General features: G+C 38.2%; 1 protein-coding gene across 2 annotated transcripts; it reads right to left on the minus strand.

Moving 5' to 3' along the window:
- Positions 1-619: 619 nt before the first annotated feature.
- LOC148029103 (uncharacterized) lies at positions 620-22,703 on the minus strand. 2 transcript variants are annotated; one of them, XM_087687862.1, is made up of 7 exons: positions 22,361-22,701; positions 20,289-20,441; positions 18,498-18,591; positions 17,368-17,450; positions 17,026-17,179; positions 1,599-1,830; positions 620-1,255 (listed from the first exon to the last, which is right to left on the minus strand). In XM_087687862.1, the coding sequence occupies exons 1-7, from the start codon at positions 22,637-22,639 to the stop codon at positions 1,252-1,254; spliced, it is 999 nt and encodes a 332-aa protein (XP_087543988.1). In that variant the 5' UTR covers positions 22,640-22,701; the 3' UTR covers positions 620-1,251. The 2 variants fall into 2 exon arrangements, with proteins under 2 accessions (XP_087543988.1, XP_087543989.1); XM_087687863.1 differs by lacking the exon at positions 20,289-20,441 and having other exon boundaries at positions 22,361-22,703.
- Positions 22,704-25,080: the final 2,377 nt, after the last annotated feature.

A 25,080-nucleotide genomic window follows, 5' to 3' on the forward strand; every position in this document is an offset into this window, starting at 1 on the left:
GTTTGCTTCATAAGCACCGTATTATTAGTAGTTATATCATTTCATTTATTCACTGTGTTCATTGTCTCTGAGTTACCCTAACCCTAACCCTAATTGTGTTCTTTTATCAGTCTGTGCTTTGTCGTACGGTTTCTATTTTTACTTCTGTGTTATAGTTCACTGTATAGTGTGTTTGCTGCATGAGCACCGTATTATTAGTAGTTATATCATTTTATTTATTCACTGTGTTCATTGTCTCTGAGTTACCCTAATTGTGTTCTTTTATCAGTCTGTGATTTGTCGTACGGTTTCTATTTATACTTCTGTGTTAGGGTATTTTCTTTACACATGGGACATGGCTGAATCAGGAAGTATGGATGTGGAGAAGGTGCAGCTTTACATGCATCTTTGGCAGAGCTTTAATGATAATGATCCTCAATTATTTACATGCATCTTTGGCAGAGCTTTGATGATGATGATCCTCATTTATGGACATCTTCAACTTGACGGGCCACATGCAGTTCAGGATTATGTACTACTGGTGTCCATTTAGTTTAGCTTAGCACTTATCAAGTTTCCAGATGAGAGATACCTACTAGCACAAACATAAACACATTGAAATATTCAAGTCACAACAAGAGGTACCCAAGAGATCAATTGCTAACCAGGGTAGGTAAACACAAGAGTAAAACAGCAACAAGAACACTGGTTCATTCACCTGCATTCCGTCACTTTCAGGTGTATTACAGATGTTGTCCTTCAGCTAAATACCTGCATTCTCTTGTAAACAGAGGTGCTACACAATTGCTTTAGGCCAAAGCTTCTCTTTATGGGTTCAAATCCACAGCTTCATAGCTGGAAGAATAAGCCCTGAAACAACTTAAATGAATAGCGCACACAAACAAAATAGCCTTTAAATAGTGGAAGAATGAACTCCATAACAGCTTAGATGGGCCTTGCCCATTGGATCAGCCCAAGAGCAGGTATAACACTGAGAACTGAACTCTACTGCTACCTAAGACCAAACTTTGCTATCACTTGCATATGCACAACAGAGTAGAGTTCCTGAAACAGACAGTAGCTCAATCACCTTGGCCTTCCACTAATCTATTCATCAACCAGGTAATTCCCAAAAACTTCTTTGTGGTGTTGCATGTGAGTTGAGTCACTGAAACAGGCCCAGGGAACCTTCAAAAATCCCGGAGTATACTGTTGATAATTGCAAGCTTGGAATAGCTGAAGGAGAATGCCTTCCTCAATCCATCAAACTTTTCACCTGTGCGTATACATTTTACAGTCAGTCAGGCCTTCAAAATAAAGAGAGTTGTCTGCACTACACGTTTGGCATCAAATCCATGCAAACATCTTCAAGAATTTCACAAAAAACTGATTGTGTTTCAAACGTCACAGAAATAAGATTTCTAGTTCACAATTGTTTTGCCAAAACTTCCTAATTATGCTGAGATTGAAATAGGTTAACCCTCAGCCTTCTTGTTGGAGTTTACACTAGATAGATGTTAAATAAAGGAATGTGCACATCCTGACCAGAAATTGAGGAGAATATTGATCTAATCACCATGAGTTCAATGTTGAAGCACAACAAGAATCTGATCCCTTACCATGGTATTTCTTGTCTGTTGAAGCAAAAAAACTTTGCTGAGTCTTCTGGTTTTAATGTGTCAACAATGTCAAGAACCAGTTCTGCTGCTTTGTCTGGGCTGAAGAGCTTCTCTGGAGGCATGCCACGGCGATAAGGCTTTGAGAGTTCTGTGTCCACAACTCCTGGATGAATTACAACAGAGATGACTGGTTCTTTTCTACGCTTGCACTCAATCCCTAACGTCCTTGTAACTGATAACATAGCACAGATACAAAATTTCAGAAAGCAAGACACTGGAGCTCTCCTCCCTTCCCCCCAATCAATAACTTAATTCAGATCTTGTCACCTAGACTGATCATCCAAAAAGTACCAGTCTAAACATCTTATACTTACACTGTAGGGCATTAAACATGGTGATAATCAAGAAATCTATGTGCTTGGAGTTCGAACCCCAAAAACAATTTCCCACACTAAGTGTGCTCAGTATCAGTTTATGGATATAGGATCATTCGATGTAATACCCCAAAGCCCATGTATGAATGGGGGGCCTGGGGACAATTAATTAAAGGTTACTTTAATTTTTTTTCAGAAGGAAGAAAAAAGTGCTTACCATCTTGTCGAACTGTCTACTGTGGTCACCATCCTCTTCCCATGCATCACAACCACCGCCACTGGACCATCCCACCTTCCCCATCGTAATATCAACTCCCCCACTCCATTGCTTCGAATTAAGAAGACCTCCCTGCCATGCGGACTAGGAGCCCTCGTCTGATTGCAAACCATCCGGAGGCCTCAATAGTGACAACAAGTGAGCGGGAGGGTATATCCCCCCCCCCCCCCCCCCCAAGTAAGGCTATAAAAAGCCTTATTATTATAAGGCTAAAAGAGAGGGGATAATTATTTAGCCCAGGCACTGCTGCAATAATGAGAGAGAGAGAGAGGAGAATGAGAGAAGGAGAGAAAACTTAGGAAGAAGGATAGAGAGAGAGAGAAAGAGGGATTGAAAAACAGAGGAAAAGAAACAGATCGAGGAAGTGCAGTACTACTTCACCAAGTGGACACTAAACCCTTGATTTTGACCTCCATCAAGCTGAAGTGGATCATCAAGACTCCAAGCATACGGGAAGAAGCCAGGCCACAAACCTTGAACCGGAAGATAAGCACAAGCATTGTTGAGGTTCAAGAAAGAGCACACAGAGCTTGCAACGCATGATGGCTCCCAAGAAGAAAACCTCAAATAGAGAACACTCAATTGCAACTACAATGTCCATTCCACCCACGTCACAAGCCTTCCATATGCCTTTTATAAAGTTCAACTTCACCTAAGCAAATTCTTAGAATGATAAGTGATCTACAATTTGGTAAAAATCAAAGATTAGACTAGTACAATTACTAGCACGATTGGCTAAATAGCATGATTTACTTAACGAGGAATCTTAGGTAATTGCACTCTAAGAAGGATAAGCTATGAGATTGTATCTCCTTTGCAAAATATTCAAAGGACAATGTTTTGGTTTGTCGAATTTATGTTTTTCTTTAAAAGACTGAGGAAAACAAAGTTTTTCCAAATCCAAGATAAATTGGTTGATTCTTATGGAATATTCAAGTGATTACTTGATTGATGTTTTGCAAAAGGAATGTCTTTGTAGTTGTTGAAGATAGACTGAATTGCCTTGTTTATGAATTTGTACAAGAGTTCTTCTACCCTCATGGTCGGATTTATAGTTACACACTAAATCTCCCCCGAGGTTAGTGGCTGAAACCCTTCACCAAGGGGCTGTTTGACCGCACTACAGGCTAGGACCGGCCCCAAATGCAAGAGGTTTCTCTGCCGTATCAGCTTGACATAAGAATAAAAATGAAAATAAAAAACGACTAAATATGATAATTGCAAGTATAGACTACAATCATGTATGAAATGATCTCTCAATCATCCTTCATCTAACCTATATGATCCCACCCTAATTAATATGACTCCATAGAAACAACATACCCTCCTCGAGACAAAAATATCTGTCATAGGGTGGTCCAAGACATAAGAGTCCACTAAGAGAGATACTCAACTCTAATGGCGAGCAATGATGGCTCAAATCCACCAAAGGTAAAGATGTTGAGCATAACAATGGGGTGGTGGACACCATGCTCTACAAAGTGTAGCTACGTAGTTTGTTGTGACCCCTTCATAAAGTTTAATCATTCAATTGCAAGTGCATTACAAATCTATCTTTTGTAATGCTTTGATAGCACATTATATACAATCACACACCTTGGTTAGTTATAATGTGGTCAAGTCAAGAAATGCAAAAAACCGATTACCAAACTCGCATCAATTATACCAACCATAAAGACATGGCAAAGGAGTAAAAACCACTAACAATTGTAAAGAATTGCACCAATGGAACTACAAAAAGCTTATCCATAGAGCTAACAAAAAAAAACCACTAAGAACATTTGAAATTAACAAAGTGAGGCAACATTTGGAGAGGCAAAGAATAAAGGAATCTTGCCAAAATTTTAATGCAGCAATTAGCAATGCTATATGGCGACAAAACAAACAAAGACAAGGAAAGGCTTAGATATTGAAACCAATCTTCCTTCTTGAATAGGGTGGTAAATAACTTAATTAAGCACTATTACAATAAGCATAAAACTCACATAAACTGAAAATGCATACTTTACCACTTTAATATTGGACATTGAACACCCTGTTCGCCCCAAATTTGGTGTTCCTTATCGTATTTCTTTATCTTATATTGCGAATGGAAGCAGTACAAATAGAGATCCTTTGATCTTCTCTACTAATCCAAGTGCCTCTTACTATCAAAACTGACAACAAGCCTCCAAACCAATTTGCCCCTTGGTTTGCTTGGGAATTAGCCTTCACCCTACTCCTTAAAATACAAATTCAACCCCAAATTTGATATTGGCTAGCTAGCCTCTTGAATCTCCCTGAAATTTCTCAATTTCAACTATTGGATTTCAAGTCCTAGACCCTAAATTCTAAGCACACATCCCAAGGCAACTATCAAAACCCTAATTTCTGCTGTAAATTAGGATTTACAACAAAGATGACTGAAGAAATGACTAGGGGATGAGAGAAAATGTTGTAGAGAGAGAAATTTCAAAGTTTCATCACAAGAAATGTTGAATAACTACTCTCCCCTGCTCAAACAGCCATGGAAGCTATCGCCAACAACTTAGGACCATGAGAAAGACTGTTGTCCCCTCTTGTATATTGTCATCTGTACCAAAAACACCTTGAGCTACTGTCACCTACTCCTGGAGGGCTCCAAACTCCTGTCACATGCCATAGAACTAATTCTAGGTGGCTACATATCACATCAATAACCTCTTCTCTCTAAGAGCCTGCTCTCTCACAATAGCTAAAATAAACTCCAACATTCCTAAAAAAGTTTTTTTCACTTGCATCGGCAAGTTTTGCCAAGTTGCAACCTTCTAATCTCATTTTTCAACATTATCCAACTTATTTAATTAATTTTTAGAATATTAATTTTAAAATTTAATTTAATAATTATTCTAGTGCTCAAAAATATAATTTCACCAACCAATTTGTCTTCCAAGTAACCCTGAGCAATTATTCGCCCTTAGACCAACATTAATTAATCTGGATCTTCTGTAGCAAATTGTTGTTTTTTAATCAAAAAATGAACCAACTCTCTCTCTCTCTCTCTTTGTGGTTGTCCAACTAACTAAATGGCTAAGACCTAATCCCCAAAAACGTTCTCTCAGTTTGCATGGGCATTTTTGCCAAGTGGTTATCTTCTAAAACTATTTTTTAACATTATCAAACCATTTAATTAATTTTTAAAATTAAATAATCTTAAAAATCAATTTTAGTCCTTCTTATCTTACCCAAAATTAAATATACCTATCCATAATTAAATTACAACCTACGTTGGTTCTCAACCTCTATTGAACCTTAGACTAAGATTAATTAATTAATTAATTAATGCTAGTCACTCGTGTCATCCATTGACACTTGTTGACTAAACAACTGTCCTAGGGTCAAAACTGACATCAACTGACCCCAAAGCCTAGCTGACATAACTTATCACAACTTTTGTCTTTAACGCCTACTGCATTCTCAAGGTAATAACTGCCATGTGCATCACATGTGCTAAACAACCTTGCACATTTTATTAATGAATCAAATGTTATCGACAAGATTAAAGCATCTTAAAATTTCATGTCCCTGTAACAAATCTCTTCCTTGAAATCCTTACAATTGTCATCGATTACACTTCATTGTGCCAAAGGAAAAGCACACTGCACTAGAATTTTCATAAGGCATTACAATCACAACATTGGCCATTGGTGTCTAACTATGCTACATGCCCTAAACCAATTGAAAAATTCCAACCAGCATAAACATGATATAAATCTGAAAAACAATCTGGAACTATTGCTAGAAATCCACTGGATGCATCCATAACTCATGTTTCTCAAGTATTCTAACTTTACAACCATAGTAAAGCATATTCTTGACATAAATCATTGCTAAAATCATCAATGGCATTTACTAGCATATTGTTGTCCGTGGAACCAACTTTAAACTATTGAAAATTGAGCATAATCTGATCATGAACCAATCGTTTGCTAATCTGAGAATTAATCACAAACAGCTGTAAATATGACATCAAATTGATCACACAAACAAATCAACAATTAATGAAAAACTAATCCCAAAAGTGACCATAAACGATTCTCAAACTGATCAAAAACCTAGTTAAAACTTATCAAAATTTTATCTCAAAATCGAGGCAAAAGCTCATGCCCAATTGATCATTAACCGATCCCAAACTAATGCAAAAGTAAGTCTCAGAGACGCAGTAATAATCATACTCATTTGCATCTATCTCACAATGACTAGTACAGTGAGCAATGACCCCATGGTGGACATATTGTCAACACAGTACCTTGGATACATACTGACTATATCCGAGATTCACTACATTAGAGAGCTATCCACAACTTAAGGAGTGGAAGTGCTACCTCCCCCCTTGAGTATTAGGCACTACTCCAAACCCTTGCTCTAATTGAAAGGCATCTAGGTAAAGCTGTGACAACTTACGATGGTCTGCCAAGTCATCTTCCATTCATTTTGCATCTGTTGGTAAAACAATACTAAAGCTACAATAAAAAGCATATGGAAACTTTACCTCTAAATTTATTTGCCTTAAGCATTGCATTCAACTTAACTAATATGCTATACTTAAGCATCCAATTTATTTGCCTTAAGCATTACATCCAACTTTACCTCTAAATTTATTTGCATTTTTTCACCTTAAGCATTGCTATACTTTATACTTTCACACTGTTACAATTCCAACTTAACTAATATGCAACATTGCATCCAATTGACTAGCCCCTCATGTGTACCTGACATGCTAGGAGCACCAAATACATTAAGAAACATTATTGTTTGCATACTTTGGACCATTGCAATGTGACCATGCATGGAAATTTGCATACTATCAATCATACCAAGATACATTTTCCCATAGATTACATGCATTACTCATTACTAGCTGCATTTTTCCTCATTACCAACATTAATACCATAAGTCACAAACACAATGGACTACATATATACATTGTCGAACTTGCTGCTTTGTGCCCTAGCATCATGCCAACATTCTTATACACGAGGTTATACATATTACCAATCATACTCACATACATGGGGCCTTGCACACTATGAATTGGTTGTTGCATATGATATGAAGTTGTGTCATACATTCCCGTATACGGTCCCTGACCCACCATAGCATGAAACCTAGTGCCACCACCAAAGTAACCTAGCTGCCCCCATAATTGTGTGCATGCCCGGCTATCCAAAATCCATTGGATCGACACTTCCATGATGGCCTTGCATTTGCTTTCCTTGCCTCGTAGGTACTAACTGTTTTGCTTCCATAGCATCTTTGGGAGCTTTAAATGAAGGCTTTGCTATTTCCTTCAATGCACCTTGCTGTCCTAAAGGTGTAGAAGATTTATTCTTCTTGCCTTTGCTATCCTTCATCGAAGCATACAAAAATTAGGTGAACTGAGGATCCTTTGCCAATTCAACAAAGAGATTTATTGCTATTCTCATTCGATTATTGAATTGGTCATTAAATTTCTCTTCATTTTGCTGGTCATCAGCGGCATTATACCTTGAAGGCCTTGCTTCTTGCCCAATAGCAACATTTTCAACTTACTATCCATGGTTTGAGTCTTGTCCAAGATCAAGCATTGCATTTCCTTCATTCCTATGTGAATGTTCATACTGAGAGACATCATCACTCCTTGATTCCATCTCACCGTATGAAGACATATTGTTGTATTTTCTTAGCAGAGAGCAAAAATCAACACTAGCACAAAGCTTTGGTTTGCAATCAAGTGCCTCAAGCCCACGAAATCAAGGGATTGAGAGGTACCCTAACAATGGAACCATAAAACGAGCCTTCCTTGGAAAGAGTGATAATTTTCAAATTAAACACTTAATTACCGCAATCAGCAAATAAATATGATTTGAAATGCACAAATTACCTTAATAATCTTGGACGTTGAACACCCTATTCGCTCCAAAATTGGCCCCCTTTCAATATTTCTTTAACTTGATTGCTAATGAAATGAGTACAAGCTGAGATTCGCAATCTCCTTTGCTATATCAAAAGCCCCTTGTTGTGATAAATATTAACAATCAATTTAACCCAATAGCCCCTTGATTTTTCACCTAGGACTTCCTCCAATGGAACAACCAATTGGCCAAATGCTACCCCAATTTACAATGAATAAGCTAGCATCAGAATTCCCTCACAATTACACAATTCCAAGTGCTGATTTTAGTGTACGGTGCCTTCTCCTATTGGCACAAGTCCCAAGGTGGCTATCAAACCCTATTTTTTGCAAAAATTTAGGATTTACAAAAAAATTCTTCAACTATTCACCAAATTTGGCTGAGATCTGCTGAGAATGGCTAAAAAATGCTGACATTGTCATGAGGACATGTATTTTTGAAACCTCACTTAACACGTAGATTAATTTTTAATCATATGGTTAAGTAACTGTTGCACGTGTGAGGTGTAATTGGGGTTAGAGTAAAGTAATGAGCCCGAGACCCGAGGAAATCACGGGACGTCAAAGATAAAGTTGCTATAAGTTATGCCGCACAGGTACTTGGTGGTATCTGGTACCAGTTGTTGGCTTAGATCATTCATTTGGCCATAAGTGTCAGTTGGTGCCACTAGAGAAGTGACATTTAATAGTACCTAACGTCAATCTGATGGTCAAAGATGGCGTAGAAACTCTCAAGAATGAAAGTTGCCTAGCCAATTTAATTATTGACTAGTCAAATTATTTTTCAAGGCACCGAAATAATTATTAGATTAATTTTTAGTATTTAAAGACTGAATTTTAATATTTAGTTATGGATAATACTAGAAAAACCATTTGGGAAGGCTGCCACTTGTCAAAAATGCCCATGCAACACTGAAAAAAGTCTTTAGAGACTAGAGGGAGGCATTTTTAGGTATTCAGCCTACAAGAGAGAGGGAGGAGATGCTACTGGTCTCAGTTGCAACCATTAGAGGAACTTCTAAGATAGCCAATTGCAGGAGAAGACCAATCAACAAGTGACAGCATCTACAGGCTGTTGAGACAGGGCAGCAGCAGTAAATGACTGATTTTCTTCAATTCATTGCATCTACAAGCTATAGAGTCAAAGCAACAACAGTAAATGACAGATTTTCTTCAGTTCTTCGCAAAGAAAGTCTGAATTTTCTCTCTCCTTAGCATTCTCTCTCACCTCCCAATCTTTCTACAACCTTGCTCCGAAGATTACAACATTGAGATCACCAAAGACTAAGAAATTTCAGATTTCTCTGTTGTAAATCCTAATCTGCAACAGACATTAGGGTTCAGCAACAACCTCAAGAAGTATGCCAGAAACTAGAAGATCCAAGACTTGGATTCAACAAGGCTGAAACTGTTTTTAGCCTATTCAAGTGGAGAGACCATCAAATAATTGAATTTGGGGCATTTTCCATCTCCATTAAAGCAAGCAAGGGAAGTTGAAATACCAAAAGGGATTGGGAGAATCCGATTGTACATCAACTTCTTCTTCAATTAAGTTAATTAAATACCAAAAGGGGCACCAGTTTGGGGGCCAACAAGATATCCAATGTCCAAGATTATATGGTAAAGTATACTTTTCAATTTTGTAAATCTATTAATTGCTGTAAATAGTGCTTAATCAGGTTATTTACCACCCTATCCAAGGAGAAAGGCCGGTTACATGGTTCCATTTCCGCGATACCACTCAATCCCTTGATTTGGTGGACCTGAGGCACCTGATTGCAAGCCAAAGCTTTGTGCTAGAGCTGATTTTTACTCTCATCTGAGAAATTACAGCAATATATCTTCATACAGTTGGATGGCCTCAAGCAGTGATGATATCTCTCAATATAAACATTCACATAGGAATGACATTGGTTAAGGCTCAAACCATGGACAGCAAGCTGAAAATGTTGTTGGGCAAGATGCATAGCCTTCAAGGCATAAGGAGGCTAATGACTAGCAAAGTGAAAAGGAATTTGATCACCACTTCAAGAATCACATGAGGACAGCAGCAAATCTTTTTGTTGAATTGGCAAAGGATCCTCAATTTACCGGATTTTTGAATGCTCCAAAGAAGGACAACAAAGGCAAGAAGAAGAAGATGTCTTCTACACCTTCGAGACAGCAAGATGCACAAAAGATAATGCCAAGCCCTTCATTTGAAGCTCCCAAATGCTTTTCAGTTAGAGCTGACTTTAGTTCGAGCTCTGTCAAGTTCAGTAGAGCAAGGGTCTGGAGTATTGTCCAATGCTCAAGGAGGAGGTAGCACTTCCACTCCTCCAATTATGGACAGCTCTCGTATGTAGTGGATCTCGGATGTATTCAACATGCATCCAACGAATTGCATTGACAGTATGTTTGCCATGAGGTCACTACTTAGTGTGTCAGTCACTATGAGATATATGCAGATGAGTATGAGTCCCACCCAGTACTAGAACTGTACTTTTGCATCAACTTACGATCAATTTGGCATGAATTTTGCCTCAAATTTACGACAGAAATTCTAATCAGTTTCATGTCAGTTTTTTATCAGCTTGAGAACCGTTTATGGTCACTTCTTGGATCAGTTTTGCATTGATTACTGCTCAATTTTTGCAATGAGTTTGTGATCAATTTGGGGTCGCATTTGCAATAGTTTGTGATCAATTCTCAGATCAGTAAGTGATCAGTTTATGATCAAATTATGATCAATTTTCAATGGTTTACATCTAGTTCCATCAACAACAACATACATTATGATGCCATTGATGTTTTAGCCATGGTTTATGCTTGGTTATGCTATGCTATAGTTTGGTTTTGCCAAATGAGTTGAGATTATGAGAAACAGACATATCAATGATAATCTAGCAATGTTTTTGTAATAAGATTCTTTGTGAGTCTTATGGTATGTTATGATTGGCTATTAGTTAGGCATATGGAACGGTTGAGCAGCAATGCACAATGTTGTGTTGACTATGATGCCTTGTGGAAATTCCAATCCACTATTTTGCTTTTGATGCATTTGGTAGTGCAATCGTGGACGATTGCAAGGATTTTGAGGGGAAGGGCTGTCATGAGGACATGTATTTTTGAAATCTCTCTTAATTTATAGATTAATTTTTAATCACATGGTTAAGTAAATATAGCACATGTGAGATGTAATTGGGGTTAGAGTAAATTAATGAGCCCAAGACCCAAGAAAATCACGGGATGTCAAAGATAAAGTTGCTATAAGTTATGCCGCACAAGTACTTGGTGGTATCTGGTACCAGTAGTAAGCCTAGGTCATTCGTTTGGCCATAAGTATCAATTGGTGCCACTAAAGAAGTAACGTTTAATGGTACCTAACGTCAATCTGATGATCAAAGATAGCGTAGAAACGCTCAAGAATGGAAGTTGCCTAGCCAATTTAATTATTGGCTAGTCAAATTATTTTTCAGAGCATCGAAATAATTATTTGATTAATTTTCAATATTTAAAGATTGAAATTTAATATTTACTTGTAGATAATGCTGAAAAAACCATTTGGAAAGGCTGTCACTTGTCAAAAATGCCCATGCAACACTAAAAAACTTCTTTAGAGGTTGGAGGGAGGTATTTTTAGGTATTTAGCCTGCAAGAGAGAGGAAGGAGATGCTACTGGTTTGATTTGCAGCCATTGGAGAAACTTCTAAGATAGCCAATTGCAGGAGAAGACCAATCAACAACAAGTGACAGCATCTACAGGCTGTTGAGACAGGGCAGCACCAGTAAATGACTAATTTTCTTTAGTTCATTGCATCTACAAGTTATTGAGACAGAGCAACAATAGTAAATGACAGATTTTCTTCAGTTCTTCATAAAGAAAGCCTGAATTTTCTCTCTCCTTAGCATTCTCTCTCACCTTCCAACCTTTCTAGAAGATTATAGCATGGAGATCACCAAAGACTAAGAAATTTCAGATTTCTCTGTTGTAAACCCTAATCTACAACAAAAATTAGGGTTTAACAGCAACCTCAAAAAGCGTGCCAGAAACCGAAAGCTCCAAGACTTAGATTCAACAAGGCTGAAGCTGTTTGTAGCCTATTCAAGTGGAGAGACCAACAAATAATTGAATTTGGGGCATTTTCCATCTCCATCAAAGCGGGTTAAGGCTAATTGATTGCCCGAATCAAAGGGCAAATCAGATTAAAGACTTGCTGGTCATTTTGAACAAGAAGGAAAGTTGGAATACCGAAAGGAATTGGAAGAATCCCATTGTACATCAACTTCTTCTTCAATTAAGTTAATTAAATACCAAAAGGTGCGCCAGTTTAGGAGCCAACAAGTTGTTCAATGTCCAAGATTGTATGGTAAAGTGTACTTTTCAGTTTTGTGAATCTGTTAATTGTTGTAAACAGTGCTTAAACGGGTTATTTACCACCCTATCCGAGGAGGAAGTTGGTTACAAACATCTTTTGAGAAATTACTAGAAAAGGTGAGAGAGAGCCAAGATGAGAGAGAAATCTGATTTTCTTTGTGAGAAAACCCTATAATGTGCTTGATCCAACTTGCATTTAATGCAATCAACCACTGCCAAGCACCTCCTGATCAACAATGTTGTTGCCAACCCCAAAAGATATCTCCCTACTATTCTCCGTCCTACTGAGGGACCCAAATGGCTGTCTTCTACAATAAATTGTTATTCTCTAATCAAAAAATGAACCAACCTCTCTCTCTCTCTCTCACACACACACACACTCTCTCTCTCTAGCTATAAAACTAATTGAATGGCTGAGACCCAACCCCAAAAAATATTCTCTTAGTTTGCATAGGCATTTTTGCCAAGTGGCATTTTTCGACATTATCCAACCATTAGATTAATTTTTAGAATTAAATAATCTTGAAAATTAATTTCAACCCTTCTAATCCTATCCAAAATTAAATGTGTCCATCCGTAATTAAATTAGCTAGGCCATTTGCAACCTGGAGTGGTCCCCAACCTCTGTTGACCCTTAGACTAACATTAATTATTTAATTAATGCTAGGCCCTAGTGTCACCATTGACAATTATTGGTCAAACAACTATCCTAGAGTCCAAACTAACACCAACTAACCCCCAAAGCCGAGCTAACATAACCTATCACAACTTTTACCTTTAATATCCACTATATCCTCAAGGTCCTTGGCTTGTAAGCCTTTCCTTTTGAAAAAAGTGGTAATTTCTTGATTAAGCACTTAATTACAACAATCAACAAATATACATAATTTAAAATGCACAACTTACCTTAATAATCTTGAACATTGAACACCCTATTGGCCCCAAAACGAGAGCGCCTTTCAGTATTTCTTTAACGTGATTGCTAATGAAATGAGTATAAGCCGAGATTTGCAATGTCCTTGGTTGTTCCAAAAGCCCCTTGCTTTAATAACAATCAACAATCAATTTGGGTCAATTGCCCCTTGATTTTCCATCCAAGACTTACTCCAATAGAACCACCAATTGGCCAAATGCTGCCCCAATTTACAATGAATGGATTGTCATCTTGATTCCCTGACAATTACACAAATTTCATGTGTTGAATACAATGTACGATGTCTTCACCGATTGGCACAAGGCCCTAGGTGGCTGTAAAACCCTAATTGCTACAAAAATTTAGGATTCACAGGAAAGATCTCTCTGTAGTCTGTCAAATTTAGCTCAAATCTAATCCAAATGGCTAAGAAATGCTGAGAATGACTAAGCACAAGCTAGAGAAGGTGAGAGAATGCCAAAAGATAGAGAAACTTTTGATTTTCGCGCGAGAAAAGCCTAACATCTAATCGCTACCTATACCAATCAGCATTTAACAGTCACCAACTGCCAAGATGCCTCAAGCTGCTATTGCCTACCCCAATCTACTATTTGTCGAGCTCTTGTAGATCCTAGAATTGTTGTTGCATGTATCAAATGGCTTGATTTCTGCTACTCCAGCCTCCAAAAGGTCTCTCACTGCAAGAAATCAAACCACCAGTTTTTTCTCTCTCTTTTCCTTAGCTTGAATGAATCGAATTTCTCTCTTCAGTCTCCAAAAACGTTTTATAGTCTTACATGGGCATTTTTACCAAGTGACAATCTTCTAACCATTTTTTAACATTATTTAGCTATTTAATTATTTTCAAATTTATTTAATTCTAAAAATTAATTTCAACCCTTCTGACCTTGCCCAAAATTAAATGTGCCCATCCATAATTAAATTGGCTATGCCATTTGCAACCTATAGTGATCCCTATCCTCTGATGACCCTTAGACTAGTATTACTTAATTAATTAATGCTAGTTCCTAATGCCACCACTGACACTTATTGACCAAACAACTGTCTTAGGGTCAAATATGATACCAACTGTCTATCAAAACCCAATCGACATAACTTATCACAACTTTTGCCATTGATGCTCATTACATCCTCACGGTTCTTGGCCTGTTTCTATGAAATATGTACCATGTACATCACATGCTTAAACAACCTTGCACATTTGATTAATAACTTAATCAAATATCATCGACAAGATTTAAGCATCTCAAAATTTCACGTTCTCGTGACATACCTTGTCACAAACATGCCATGATCAAGTATACGAACTAATTCTTGCTCATGCCATATGAATCCACATCCCATGCAGACACACCCTTAACCAGACATCCTCGAGTCAACCATGCGAATCCACCCTTGCCATATAATCATAGAACCTTCTAAAAGATATATCATGTCATCACCTCCATCATCGATAATGTCATCATGAAACATTCTAAAAGATTTGTGGTTGCCATCTAACACCTATAAAAGGAGGGGCTCACCATAGAGCTCCTCAGTCTTGCCAATATCAGTCTTGAAAGCTCAAAGAGTCGAGACCTCCAAGTAACTTCAAGTTCCAATTCTAGTTCTTGTCTAGTCATGGTATCTAGTCTTAGTTTTATCTTGTCTTCCATTATACTCCTATTGTCTTACCACCTTGTAATCTTGCAGTACGAGATCTTGTCTAGTACTGTCTTGTATCTTGGTCATCCCCGTAGAGGAAGATCTTGCAATTTTGATATCTTGTATCCATACCTGCGGTCTCAAGTTGTGGAATCCTTCATATCCTATTGAGTCTTGTTTTCTATACCTACGGTCCCGAGTTGTAGGATCTTTCGTATCTTATTATCATTGTACTTTGTGCCCCTATGTGGAATTATCTTGTAATCAAATTTTTTGTAAATCTTGCATCTAATCTAGTCTCTAGAGCATAGTCTAGTGCTCCCATAACAATTCTCCTAAATCTTGATTTAGAGCACATATTAGGGCTTTGACAACCACCTCAAGATGCGTGTTCAAAATTGAGGGGCTAAGGCTTTGAATTCCAGCAACTAAAATTAAGAAATTTCAAAGAGATTCAAGAAACCAATCAATCGATATCAAATTTGGGGCTGAATATGTCTTTTAAAGAGCAGAGTGAAGGCCAATCCCTAAGCAAACCAAGGGGCAAATTGGTTTAGAGGCTTATTAGTCAGTTCTGACAGTAAAAGGCACTTGGATTAGCAAAGGAGATCAGAGGATCTCAATTGTACTCCTTCCATTTGAAAAATAAGATAAAGTACTGCAAGGGGTGCCAATTTTGGGGCCAAAAGGGTGTCTAATATCCAAGATTAAAGTGATGAAGTGTGCATTTTCAGTTTATGTGAATTTTATGCTTGCTGTAATTAGTGCTTAATCAAGTTATTTACCACCCTATCCAAGGAGGAAGGTTGGTTTCAGATACCCACGACCAACAGATCCTCACAAACCCATACACAATGAATGAGACAATTTATATCATCATCTATGGCTTGTGAGCCTCAATCTAAGTCACAAGGACATTGGGAGCTTTAACACAGTTTTTATCCATCAGTTTCTCTCTCACTAAAATTTTAGATGGAGCTCCTTCCTATGTGTGGTGTTTCCGAAGCCCGTAGAATGCCAATTGCAGGCAGCAACATTGGGCAGCCTGTTTCTCCATGTTCCGGGCAGGCATTCGCACTATATGGTGGGGCAAACACTTTGTGCATGGGCAGACAGACTTGGGCAGCCCTGTTTTGTCCAAACGGCAGTTTTTGACTGGACAGACATGCATTGTCTGCATTAAATGCATGTCTGCCAACTGCAGGTCCACCAGTTACTTGGGCCTCGGGCCATTTATTCTGCCCCTCTCCACCATGTCCAGTGCATCATCATTCCAACCTCCCTGATCATCATTGGATCCATCTTCACCTTGTGTTCCCTCACTAATGCATTGTGCTATGTGTGGGAGCTGACAGATTGCAGCCTTGAACCTTCATGTTCAGTCAATTTTGTTCCTTCAATTCCTGTGTGTTTCTCTTGTCTCGATCTTCTCTTCTCACTCCAAGTCCTTGTCCTCTTCCACTGTGCACTCTCAGACAGAACCAAACAGACCTGTCATACAATGGAAAATGAGCCAAAGAGTCTTGGCTTTTACACCATGTTCAAGAAATGTGTATCTGCTTGTTTATGTGCATGAGAGGGAACAGTATTGCTGAACCTTCCATTTTTGAAGCCTTTTCATTGTACATTGAAGAAATATTACCAAGGTCGACAAGTTTTCTCTTAGACTTCAAACATCTTATCATTGAAACTCAAAAGGTTTTAAGGGGTAATTTTTCCTTCTCCGTCCATTTTAAACCACTGGTCTGTTCTCAAACCCTATGAACCTTGGGACCTTCCACAGCTTGATACATATATAGCTGACAAATTATTTTCATATGAATATGCACACATCATCACCAAAAGGCCCTGACATATGATCATGTCCCATTTTCCCTCGGCCTACAAATGGAGTTTTCATATCAGAAAAAATTCAACAGAATCACATACACTGATTCAGGCTAGCCTTTGAAGCTCGATATGAGTACCACCCTGCCAGATGGTTATCACGCATAGATCCAACTTTACAGGTCATATTTGCGACTACTGCTCCTCCACGCCCAGAACCTTCCCCTTGTCCCACCTTGAGAAGTGGCAGCATATGCTACAGGAACAACATACAGGTCAAACTTCTGGTGATCAGATCATGTACAAAACAGGAGATCACACTGCTGTAAATAATGTAATAAACGAGTAACCATTTGGACCATTACTTGCATTACCACTCCCATGTACTATTTACTGAGTACGAACTACAGATGAATACACTTGGCAGAGGGTGTTGAGATTCACCTTAGCAACAATGATTGGGCCCACTGCATTGACCCTATAGCAGAGCATCATGTTTTCAGGCTTCACGTTGATTAACTTAGCCTCTGTAGCAATTCAACAAGAAACAAACAAAAATATCAATTTGATAGGAACTGACATCACAGATGTTCATCAGCATCATAAAGCAATTCATGAACAGATTAGTAGGGTTCACACAACTATAATTGAGGCAAGAAGAATTGACGTATATTTCTCTTGAATTTGCTTAACAAACTGTTAACTGCAAATGTAAACAGGGTCACATTATTGCAGAAAAAAGCTATCAATGACCAAATATGTCAACCAGTGACCCAGTGGAACCCAGCTGACATGGCAACTTCTCGCTTTGTTTAAAAATTGAGAATAGAACAAGCCACTTATGATGAAAAAGAGTAGCTTGTCACAAATACAGTGTGCACACATTCACTAATGCTTCTACTTAAGGTCAAAGCAACTTTGAGCCAGCTTCTGCAGGAATCTAAAACTGTGCTCTAAATTCTGTCAAGCAATACAAAAGAGCTAGAGAAATCCAAATTATAACGGAGTGAAACTCATACTAAAGGAGATTTCAAACTCCCAATTGTCATCTCACACAACCAGATCGAAATTTTACCACCGGCCATTAAGTTTGGAAGAAAGTCATGCAGACAATCAGACCGGTTCTTAGGTTGAGGAAAAACTCCTTGCAAACAATTTATTCATTAGTTCCATCTTCAATTAAAGCCACTAGAGAATACAATACACCTTGCTGGCCACCAAGTTCCATAATTGGCATATCAGACATCTCTTAGTGATGCACAAGAATATTAGACTTGAGCAAACTGTTTTGTATAGTTACAAGTACATATCCTAGACACTGAGACAGGCTACAGATTCGTGTGTTGATAGCCCGCATTACAAGTATCCATATTTGGGTGTCTGCAATGACTAGTTCATTCAAAAAAACAAAGACAATATAATTCACGCCTGGATCGACCATGTGGCAAGCACAATCAAGGTCCCAATGCAAAACAGTCGAAAACAAGATTTGGGCTTTGTGAATTCCCACCTAAACAGAAAAAGATAAACATAATCTGAAGCAAATTAGCATTCCGTTTTTGGAGCAGAAGTACCTGGTTCCAACACATCCGGGATATGAAGAACCCCAACAGAAGTTAAACATAGATCCAACCGACCAAACTTATCCGCAATCTCCTTTGCAACAACCTGAATGACAAGAGAATCTCTCTCTCTCTCTCTCTCTCTCTCTCTCTCTCTCTCTCTCTCTCTCTCTCTCTCTCTCTGTCTCTCTCTCTCTCTCTCTCTCTCTCTCTCTCTCTCACACACATGTATGTACCAACACAAACATGTATGTGTGCACGTGCAGTACTTTCAGTTACCTGACCTACATCTAAAACCGCATTCTAGAGTCTATGATCCTAAGGTGACTTACTAGGAGGACTCCTGCTTGTTAACGCAAAGCTGATCGGTTCAGCATTCCTATTTGCTTTGTACTCATTGATGATGTAGAATTTTGGCAAGGAGATTCTTTGCACCTTGATTGAAACACTTAAAGGAGAAAAGACTCTTCTTGTAACTGCAACGCATCTCAAAGGAAGTTACTGCTGGTAGTCACCTCCTATGGGACGTCTCCCTCAAGGAAGCTCCAAGATTTGAAGGACTGAAAGTTCCATTGCTCAAAGATTGCAAGAGGCACCAAGATTTCGGGGAATCTTCTAGTTCAGGCCATTCTCTATGACTGAGTTCAACCTCAAGGAGCACCATTCAAAGGATACAATCACGGCATCTACAACAGATAGATCTACATGAAGCATTATGCTCTTACAAGCTTCATTTGGATGCACTACAAGAAGCACATGAGCATGGTGTATTCATTTGGTAAAGTTTGGAACTCTAGAGATCAAACAGGGCAGTTGACAGTTCAAACAAGGCAATGGACACTTTTTGTTCATGCTCCATCTTCCATGCGGGCGGCTATCACACAATTCAACCCAAAAGACTCTTATCACCCAAGACCAACTTCACAACATGCAAGCTCCTTCTTCGAAGCACATTTAATGTGGGTAGTGCTTTACAATACAGCAGTTTCTCAAATTCCATCACTGCACCCACTTTTGACCTAGTCCCTAACATTCTATCATTAACATGATTGAATTCTTGCAATCCACACCATTTTATTACAAGTTATGGATCTTTCTTGGTACCACTTTGCACGGAACCATACTTATGAGATACAGTGCAACATGCTCATTCGGACAAAACCCATTCTTATTCCTTGCTTGAAGATCTTTGACAATTTGAATGGCAACAACCCTCTCATCATAGCCTTTCAATCTTTGAAAATAATGGCATTCCTAGCACTATAAGATTACACACATTCCTTGCATGCTACTAACACACCAAGGTACAACCTAATAGTCCGCACACATTTTTATGCAATTCCTTTCATCAACCTGAAGTTACCTATAAATTTCAAAAACCTCCACAAAACCAGTAATAATCTACGGTAAGGGATCAATTATCAAAGGCACTCTATATTGATCAATGTTTGCTTGATGAAATAAACAACATGCCCTAAGTTTTTTACAACTTGCAAGCAATGGCATATGCAAAAGTTTGTATTTCCATCTCTCAAGAGAATACATAATGGGAGCCCCTTAGATGTCATTATGTAGGCACCTCTTGTCTAGAGGCAAACTATTTGTTTCATCCAATTCTTAACCAAGAGATATTTCCAAGTATAAAGTAGCACAACCAATGAAGAAAACTCAACACTACTAACACTAATATTTACAACCAGTTAAAAAATTCTCACAAACTCATTGTAAGATATTATTGACAACAAGCTAGATTTCATTATGCTAGCATAATGACATCAATGAGCAGCAATTACGATATTACACCTTTATTGAGTCTTCCTCGGTCACATCTAGCCGCAAAATGGACAATCGAGATGAAAATTCTTCCTTGAGAGCTGCTAAATCGGTGGCACCTTCTGGAGATCGGCACGTTGCAACAACAGGGGAATCAGGGTGCTTTTCCAACAACCGTCGAGTCTACAAAGCAATGTAAATAACTTCATCATAATGTAATAACAATTGCAATCCAAATGTACAAAAAGCCCACACATGTTTTGTACATACTAGTAACATGAGAAGCACTAACCTGAAGTAGCACTTCTTTCTTAAGAAACTTAAACATGGGACTTCAATACTAACATTGGATCTACTATAATAAGAAATTCGTAAAAACAAAACCCCCCAGCTAAAGCTCAAATAAATCTAACCATCTTCATAGTTTGTACACAACAAACCAAGTTAGCCATTTTTTAGATCTAGTTTTTTTCACAAATAGTAGCCTAAACCTTGTCAAGGTTGGCATAACATGCACTCAAAAGGGCTTAATACTCATTGTAATATCAATTCTACACTAGGGCGCCTCTATCACTATATAGCCTTCATCTATAAAAGCAAACATTTAACCTAACAAGTAATTGGTAGGTGCTACAAACAAAGATACCTCGCCATCAAAAACTACCAACAAATAAAGAATCCCTATCACAAGTTGTTCCACAAAGTCCATGAACTTAAGTGGTAGATCCACAAACACCAACCAACTCAAGACTCCACATTGACTTGATTAAACAAAACTTTGCCATTTCAAAGAGGCAATCGTCACCATGATCATAACCCTCACCGTTATGGGTTGATCAGTTTCCTATTGGGTCCCAAAATTCAACACCCAAGCATGCATCCAAATACCCATAGGTTGTATCCCACAAAGCCTCAACATGATAGACTACCCTAATCGGTTGATTCTAGTCGTCAAGCTAGATTATTAGCATTTAATCCCTCTAGGCCTTAAGTTAAATAGTGTCCTTTGGTCTTTCAAGTCAACTCCAAGGTAGAAGCCAATAAAATAACACCTTACTTATGATGCATCAATCTTCTTCAATGGGTAGCAATTGATCAACTTTTATGGCTCATCCATGTCACTGATGTCTTGCACCTTTGGAGAAAGAAAAAATCAGTGGCAAGATGCTTCCTCACATGAAGGCAATGACAAAATCTAAGTGATGGACTTAAAAAAATTTACCTTTAAAGGGTGATAAAAGGGGATAATTCAACTGTATAAACCACTAGTCCAACCACTTGTGTCATGTTAATGGCTCCAATAAGATCCTTAAAAGTGTCATCTAAGAAGTACCCATTTTTTATTGGCTCCTCTACCATATGGCGATCAGCAAACTAGTTGGCATGTACAAGTAATTGACATCAAAGACATTACACTTTTTTTTTCTTTGGACAAGCAACAGATGGACTAACAAAAAATAGTGCTATATGAACACAAGCCGTTCGTATTCTATAACATGGGAAGAGCAAACTCCAAATGGTGACATCATGGGATAAGTCAAACAAAATTCTTCCACTTCTAGTAAACTATCCCTAGTATATGGCGAGTCAATGCTAGATTTAACACCTGAATAAATGCCACGTAAAAGCACATTCTACGACAACCATATACAACGTCACATGAGGACTCTGTAAGGTCAAGCAATTGAGATAATCAATGTGTAAAGACGTCCATGTCAATTGCACAAATATGGGAATCTCATATACTGGAAGCAAAGCTCCTTCCAAAAGGAGAAACCTGCTCCACACCCAAATGAAAACACCTGCATTTGATCTCCAAAAGCTCATATGCACGGTGTCACCCAACCAACGTTGCTCGCTCCAGCTCCAGGCAAATGAATGGCCAATTTCACAAAACATTTGCACTTCTCGTGCCACGGAACAAATGACAGGACGTACATAGCCACATACCATAATCGTCGACTACAGCTGCTGCGCCCTGCTTAAGAATCTTTGTGCCTTAAGCTCAAAGAAGTTAAATAAATACCCCATTGGCCGATGGCAGTCGCACTGTTTCTTCCAAATGTTACTCTTGTAAAGGGAAGCATACAAAGGGAACTCACCATGGCGAGTCCAAGCCCACGAGAAGCGCCATTAACGAGCGAGACAGGCTTATCAAAACGGAATGGAGCTTCCCGAGGAGGAGCGTCAGGAACGCTGGCAGGTGCAGCATCGGCAGCGGGAGCATCGGCAGGCGGGGAAGAGCCACCCTCGGTACAGAAGGGAGAGGCGAAAAAGCGCCGGCTGCAGCAACTGTTGGCGCACTGGTAGTAGCTGCTGGCGCCGCTTCTGCCATGGTAGCTCGAAAACGCTCTGCGCGCGAGCGTGCGCAGAGTGGACATGGTTCCCGCACTGGAAAGGCAGCCTTGATGAGGGTTTTACAAGGGGTTTTGATACAGCACCTACAGCTGCATGTCTTTATTTGTTCATTATTTACTTGCGTCATAAACGTTCGTCACGATGATTCATCTTTTATCTTGTAACATTTTGATCTTTATTCGTGGAAACCTTTCAAAGCGATGGTAGCAATTCCTATGGTTGTGGAGGCACTCTTTACAGTAGTGATTTTATTGCCAAAAAATGGAGTTCACAAAGAAGAGTGCCTGACAGACCAATTGGGTAAAGTCATCCGCCCCATACATCACCTTTCCTATGTATGCATTTATTTAATTTTACTGTCTTAGTGTTCAAAATACAAAATATGTCCCAAAAATAGGCCGCCCATCCGTCTTCCTTGCACTGCTCATTTGTCCCAATTATTTTGCTCCAAAGTGGCAATCCTAATCTATACAAATATATATCAATAAGATAATAAGTCCGTGCTTTTATAAATTAGCCAACAAATAATCACTATGCTTATGCACATACGGCATTGAGGAGTTTGCATCCAAAATAATATTCCTTATGCACTATAAGTGCTCTTCGACAAAATAATATCTTCTTTAAATAATATAGTGCACCAACCACAAATCACATTAGCCCTTGCTATTTAGCTACCAAGAATAAGCAACCTATGTCATACCCAAGCTTATGCACGATAAGATGCAATCATGCAGCAATTAAATAATATTGAAAATCCACACAAAATGAAATTATCATCTTATTTTGTTTCAAAATTTCTTGTAATTTTGATAACATGCTGAGAATTAAAAAGCAATTGTTCTCCATTGAATAAAATAATCCACAAATCAATGCAATGATGGCCAATCACATGCAAGTGTTGCCTCAATGCAGCAAATTTATATTGGAATAATGAGAAGAACAAGAATATATATATAGCCTCAACGCAACAAATTTGAACATATCCCCAAAGGAAATGATGGCAGCCACGAATTTTCAAATGTCACTGCTTTAATGTGGCAAATCTATAAACTTTGGACTTTTAATGTGATTGTGAATGATAAGCATCAATTAAAGAATCATAAGCAAAAGATAAATATGATTTTTGAATCCATTGAAATTCCTCGAGAGAATGATTTTATATTTAACTAAATACTGATAATATTGATTACTAATGCGTGTAGTGGTTGGGTCATGGTTAAGAATCTTTTCAGGAACTAAAAAATTTTTATCCTCATCTAACAAAGGTGGATTCTCAACTATAGGTGCTAGGTGGTGTGAAAGGTTTCAATAAAGTGATATGAATGGTGTTATGAAATTGATAGTGTGGAGGTAGAACTAATCGATAAACATTATCGTTAATCTTGTATGCAATGTAAAATGGGCCGTAATAGCAATGAGCTAATTTGATCTTATGATGTCTGTCAATAGATTTTAATCAACACTTTTCTATGCACAACCATACCAAATCATTTTTTAAAATTTAATCACATGACATTTCAGTAGCTAATTTAGAGAGAAGCTATCATAGTCTTATAGCGAGATGCATTTTCTTTCACTTCATGATGAGATGGCATTGGACATAGCTATTGTAGCCTTATAGTGGGATGCATTTTCTTTCACTCCATGATGAGATGACGTTGGACATAGATGCACTTTGGTTTTGTCTCATAAGCCACATTGGCCTTTTGTGGACATTAATCTCTCTCTCTCTCTCTCTCTCTCTCTCTCTCTCTCTCTCTCTCTCTCTCTCTCTCTCTCTCTCTCTCTCTCTCTCTCTCTCTCTCTCTCTCTCTCTCTCTCTCTCTCTCTGTGCACATTTCTTTCTAACTTTATGTTATAAATTTGTAACACTTTTTATGCATCGGTGTTACAATCAGCACTTCAATGCATCCTACATAGAGCGCATAGAAAATGCATCCCTCATATGAAGCATGTGCCCGCACGCACACACACGCAAAGTTATCAATGAATAATATGATACATCCAAAAATGGATTTTTCCAAATACAAGTATTCTTAACATTTTAGTTTTGAGATTTGGAATGTATGCTATGTCTACGATGTCGAGTTTGGTGGCATATCTAAGAGATGCAAAAGTGAGAGATAGTATTTTAAGTACAAAGAATCAAACCTAAGTGCCAAATCATTTAGATGCTCTCAAGTATACATGGGATGTGCATGTAATTTATGAGGTGAAACTAAATTTTTTGAAGAAAATACATCTCTCCTTCTAGAGGCTTCCATAGCTAATGAACTCTCTCTCTCTCTCTCTCTCTCTCTCTCTCTCTCTCTCTCTCTCTCTCTCTCTCTCTCTCTCTCTCTCTCTCTCTCTCTCTCTCTCAAAAGGAGTATGATGATTATGATACAAGTGATGGAAAAGGCAAGGAGAACATAGATTTAATTATCAATAAGCATTTTACAACCACACCTAAATACTACAA

Source organism: Lygodium microphyllum, chromosome 11 (genome assembly GCF_053477565.2).
Source record: "Lygodium microphyllum isolate KBCC chromosome 11, Lygodium_microphyllum_v1.1.10, whole genome shotgun sequence".
NCBI classification, from domain to species: Eukaryota; Viridiplantae; Streptophyta; class Polypodiopsida; order Schizaeales; family Lygodiaceae; genus Lygodium; species Lygodium microphyllum.